This window comes from Rana temporaria, chromosome 10, assembly GCF_905171775.1.
Source record: "Rana temporaria chromosome 10, aRanTem1.1, whole genome shotgun sequence".
NCBI lineage: Eukaryota > Metazoa > Chordata > Amphibia > Anura > Ranidae > Rana > Rana temporaria.
This window is the reverse complement of record NC_053498.1, coordinates 133,220,638-133,226,637: the sequence shown is the minus strand read 5'-3', so window position 1 is coordinate 133,226,637 and position 6,000 is coordinate 133,220,638. Positions and strand designations below refer to the sequence as shown.

The following is a 6,000-nucleotide window of genomic DNA, read 5'->3' as shown; positions in this document are numbered from 1 at the left end:
CCGCACCCTGTATTTTGAATTCCTTTTTTCTGTTCGTATTTTGGATTCAACAGAATGCAAATCTTTTGCCACAGATGTCACACGAACACACGACCGAAAACACCAAAAGAAAAAGGACCCAAAACACAGAATGCAAATCCCTTGCCACAGATGTAATTTTCGTTTTTTTGAATGGGCAGTGAGTGTAGTTAGTGAAGCAGCTTCTCTTTTGTGCTGAGTAGTACAGTAAAGCCAAATAAACTTTTCTGTGGATTTTCATCTGAAGGGAGATCAGTTGGCCAGACTTTTGAACCCAAAAATGGTTTTCTGATGGAGTTTAAAAACGAACAAATTTTCTGAGAACGAACGGAAAACGATAGTTTTTATGTTTGTTGTTAAAAAAGTCTGACCAAGTGTATGGGGCTTAACAATAGTTAATATGGATGAGCCGCGTGTTGAAAGTGCCGCAAATCCCGCAATATATTTACGAAAGTACAAAATGACGAAAATCCTTTTTCTGTTCATATTTTCAGTCGCATGCCCACATGACATCCACAACAAATTGTCATAGATGTCACACGAACACACGACCGAAAACACGAACTGAAAAAGGAATCCAAAACACAGAATGCAAATCATTGACGAAAATTCACGAAAATTATTGTCTAACAAGTAACCAACATGAATTAAACAGAATAACGAACCATCCCGCAAGTACGAAAATAAAACGGTAACGCAAATACGAAACGATCGGAATACGAAAAAGTCTCGTCGTACGAAAAACGAATGGGAACGAACAGGAAAACGGGCGTCTTACGAAAAACAAACGGAAACGAACCTACGGAACGATACGAAACAGAACAAAAAAAAACAAATTTTTTTTTCTGTGCACATGTCTACTGTACAACACTTATCAATGTAATCTCTTTTATATTTGTTCTCATCATACACTTTTAATAATGTTTGGGTATTTAACCTGATAATGTTAATTTTTTAAGTTTTATGTTATGTTTTTTTATGTTTTCTAAAATATTATCCATACACTGGAGCTGATATTGCATTTTTATATATCTTTATCCATATTCTGATAAAAGGGACACAGTAAATGTCCTGAAATGCGTTGGTTATCAATAAAGATATGTTGTATACATAAAAGGTTTACAATATTGTTCCAAGTCAACACACATTTATATTCTGAACGATCTTTATTAAGATAGCGATATTTGATAACACAATTTAACACAGATTATTGCAAAATAACATTACTGACTTTAGCGCAACTGCTGTGATTTCTGACTGCCATTAGTAGGTCATTACATAATTCTATTTGGCTCCAATCATCTACTCCCCTTTGCATCCTACAATGAATATAACAGCTTTATAATCAATGAGATCGCTGACATTGCGTCTCCTCTGCACTGCACAGTAATCAATGACTAAACCCACCTTACCAAAGGCGTTTTTCACAAACTCCTCATTACATTTAAAACTATGGAACCGTTCTGTTCCAGCAGTCCAGTAAGTTGTATCTAATAAACCAATAAGTAACAGTTGGCCTCCGGGTTTTAGCAGATTTATTATCTTCTCCAGATTCCTCATGTATTCATCTTCATTTTTACTGATAACTTCCAGTATCCACGCACTGATAATACAATCAGCAAGTGGTAGTAGCACCGGGGAAGTTATGTTTTCCTCTTCAAAATCACATTTCAAAATCTGCTTGATGGACGACCTTAGGCGCATTTCTTTCTCCTGAAGTTGATCTCTGAAAGAAAAAACAAATACATAATATGGACATTACAGGAAAGATTTCAATATACAGTCATGTGGTGTGATGAGCAATTCTGCCAACATTCAGTTAGACTGTAATTTGTTGCTGATGTCAGGGTTCCCCACTACTGCACAGCCAGTCACACAACATTTCCTTGTATTCAGACACAGTGATCAGACCTTTGGCTTGTTTTTTTGTTATTTTATTAGGGGGTGATAACTTGGATGGGGTAAGGTAAGGGATTATGTGATACCCAACGTGAAAATATCCAACAATTAAAACCAGGGACAACTTCCTCCCTATTTACAGATTCCTCTTCTTCCTTCCACCTGCACAAACTTGGTTACATAGTTACATAGTTAGTCAGGTCGAAAAAAGACACAAGTCCATCCAGTTCAACCTCAAAAAAATAAACAAACAAAATAAAAAACACAATACAATCCCATACACCCAACTCCATACCCACAGTTGATCCAGAGGAAGGCAAAAAACCCCAGCAGAGCATGATCCAATTTGCTACAGCAGGGGAAAAAATTCCTTCCTGATCCCCCGAGAGGCAATCGGATTTACCCTGGATCAACTTTACCTACAAATCTTAGTACTCAGTTATTTTATGTACATTTAGGAAAGAATCCAGGCCTTTCTTAAAGCAATCTACTGAGCTGGCCAGAACCACCTCTGGAGGGAGTCTGTTCCACATTTTCACAGCTCTTACTGTGAAAAAACCTTTCCGTATTTGGAGGTGAAATCTCTTTTCCTCTAGACGTAAAGAGTGCCCCCTTGTCCTCAGTGTTGACCGTAAAGTGAATAACTCAACACCAAGTACACTGTATGGACCTCTTATATATTTGTACATGTTGATCATATCCCCCCTAATTCTCCTCTTCTCAAGAGTGAATAGATTTAGTTCTTCTAATCTTTCCTCATAGCTGAGCTCCTCCATGCCTCTTATCAGTTTGGTTGCTCTTCTCTGCACTTTCTCCAGTTCTCCGATATCCTTTTTGAGAACTGGTGCCCAAAACTGAACTGCATATTCCAGATGAGGTCTTACTAATGATTTGTACAGGGGCAAAATTATATCTCTGTCTCTGGAGTCCATACCTCTCTTAATACAAGAAAGGACTTTGCTCGCTTTGGAAACCGCAGCTTGGCATTGCATGCCATTATTGAGCTTATGATCAACTAAAACCCCCAGATCCTTCTCCACTACAGATCCCCCCAGTTGTACTCCCCCTAGTATGTATGATGCATGCATATTCTTAGCCCCCAAGTGCATAACTTTACATTTATCAACATTAAACCTCATCTGCCACTCAGTCGCCCAATTGGACAGAGCATTGAGGTCAGCTTGTAAATTGGAGACATCCTGCAAGGACGTTATTCCACTGCATAGCTTGGTGTCATCTGCAAAGACAGAAATGTTACTTTTGATCCCAGACCCAATATCATTTATAAATATATTGAAAAGTAAGGGTCCCAGCACTGAACCTTGGGGTACACCACTGATAACATTGGACCTTGTACAGCTCCTGCTGGTTCACTCCTTGGGGAACTTACAGTCTCTAGTTAGTTCAGCAACAGCCCATTACAGGCTAGGAACAGTCCCTTGGTAAAGTTGCAATGTGGAGTAAACGTGTCGGATCCACATAGATGCATGATGTCCATACAGATGATTTTATATGTCTTTTACATTGTTCCACTCAAAACTTTTAAAAACCATGCAGCCCTTCTAGTGGCCTATGTTGTGTAGGACTTGTCTTCATCCCATGGTATGGCAAAGTATCATGGCGTCAATATGTATATGTGGTTTTTAGCATGCCTTGCGTATATCCAATTTTGTGTATGCATTTTTTGTCATTGAATATGCTGTATAAGATCTCACAAGTTACAGTAATATGTTCTTTGCAATGACTGCTTTTTGGTATACATCTCTCATTCAAGGTCCCCCAAAAAAAATACTTTTTTTGTTGGATATTATGTAAAAAACTCATACAAGCAATATGTGCTTACTCTATATAGTGATAGGCCTCATTCAAAGTCCCCCTGACCAAAATGTTCTTTCTTTCTGTCCAAGTTTGGGATGGAGGCCATTTACTGATGGTGCCACAAACCACATAATTTGTCTCTCTCAATGTGGAGTGAACAGCATCTCACACAACCTTCTGTCTCTTCTTAGAGGCTCGTCCCAGTTCACTTGGCTGCTTTCTCTTACCAGTCCTCCCAACTGACACACACATGGAGACTCCCCAGAGCAAGGTTGGATGAAGACTTGGCACACTACTGTCTTTAAGAGCACTGCTACAGCTGGCAGTCACTCCCCTTGTCTGTCCCTGCACTGTGTTGATCTACTAGACATGTTCAGGATGAAAAAATTTGTTTCGTTTCGTTTCGATTCGTTATTTAATTAAATTTGTTTAGTTAAGTTTGTTGCATTCATTACATTCGTTTTCGGGATTCATTTCGTATTCGAAAAAACTCTACCACATTCAAAATAATTCGAACGCAATCGAAAACAAATCTACCGAATTCGAAAAAAATTATCAAATTCGAAATAATGCTACTACATTTAAACAAAACTATATATAACCATTTCCTGAAATTCGAAATTCGTATAGAATGAAATCGAATTCCAATAGAAAAGATTAGAATAGAATAGGAAATAATAGAAAAGAAAAGCATAGAAAAACAATAGAACAGAATAGAAAAAAAATATAATATATTCTATTCTAATCTTTTCTATTCCAATTCGATTTTATTCTAAATGAAATTCGAATTTTGGAAAATGGTTATATGTAAAAAAAAAATCGAATGTGGTAGTTTTTTCTAATTTAGTAGATTTTTTTCAAATGAGGTAGTTTTTTCTAATTCGGTAGATTTTTTTCAAATGCGGTAGAATTTTTTCAAATGCAGTAGATTTTTTCCAATCTAATTACATTTTTCAAATTTGATCGACTTTTTTTCAAATTCTAATATAAAAATTATCTTTTATAATCTTTTCTATTCAAATTCGATTTCATTCAATAAGAAATTTGAATTTCGTATAAAATGAATTCAAATTCGAATAGAAAAGATTAGAATGGAATAGAAAAGAAAAACAAGAGAATAGAATAAAATATAATATATATTATAATTGATTCTATTCTGTTCTATTGTTTTTCTATTCTTTTATATTTTAGTTTCCATAAATTTTTATTATTTTACAATCTATTCTAGAATTCAAATTTATACTATTCGAATTTCGGAAGCCTGTCATGTTCTATTTTATTACATTCTATTAACTTCTATTCTATTCTTTTTGATTCTATTGCTTTATTGTTTTATATTCTATTTTATTGTAGTTTTTCGAAAATTGATTTCTATTTTTTCAAATTCGATTTGAATCTGTTTTCAAGTTCGATTCGAATTTTGTTCGCGTTTTTTCGAATTTGTTTAAATTTGTTAATTTTGTAATAATGAAAAATTCCTCCGAATTCGAATTCGTAACGAAACGAAATGCACATGTCTATGATCTACTCACTGTCTCTCCTTGTTGTCACTGTCTCTCTGCCTAGGGTTCCTCCAATTGCCTCCTGTGGTGGAATCCTTCCAGATCAGCCTCCTGAACTCTAGCCCGAGGTAAAGCCCCTCCTGGCAGGGGTCCCTCAAGGTCCCCTGCAGGGTGTTCGCTGGGTGTTCACCCCAACAAACACCCTTCAATGCACTGTGCTTTGCCCAGTCATGGCGCAGTGTAAGCTGGTTGTTAAGGAGTGGGATCAGGAAGCCGGCTGTTGGGTCTGTAACAACCGTTGAGTCATCAGCTATCAATGGGTTTCCCCGCTGACAGCTGAATAATAAAAAAAAGTGCTGGTAACAAAATAAATAAAAAAATGGCATGGAGTCCAACCCCCCCCCCCAGTCCATGCCAGGCCCTTCGGGTCTGGTATAGATTTTAAGGGACACCCAATGATAACATTTTACAAACAAAATCCATACCAGACCCTTTATTTAAGCATGCAGCCCAGCAGGTCAGAATAGGGGAGGGGACCAACGAGTGCCCCCTCTCCTGAACCATACCAGGCCACATGCCCTCAACATGGAGAGGTGGGTGCTATGGGGTGGTGGGGCTCGTCCCCCACCCTATGTGAATAGGGTACATTGTATCCCTACCCATTCACCCGAAAAATAGAAAAAAATAAGCTCTCGCCTCCTGGGAGGCCTCCCACCGATTGCGCACTTTGGCAGTTCTTTTATAGGCAAGGGGCGGGGCCACC

The 6,000-nt window shown here is 37.6% G+C and overlaps 1 protein-coding gene across 1 annotated transcript in view; it reads right to left on the bottom strand.

The window, feature by feature from the left end:
- Positions 1-1,171: 1,171 nt before the first annotated feature.
- The window catches only part of LOC120915633 (indolethylamine N-methyltransferase-like), a 30,266-nt gene continuing 25,437 nt past the window's right edge, over positions 1,172-6,000 (bottom strand). The window contains exon 3 of the mRNA XM_040326302.1: positions 1,172-1,744. Within this exon, the coding sequence (XP_040182236.1) occupies positions 1,321-1,744 (424 nt within the window). The 3' untranslated portion in view covers positions 1,172-1,320. The remainder of the gene's footprint in view (positions 1,745-6,000) is intronic.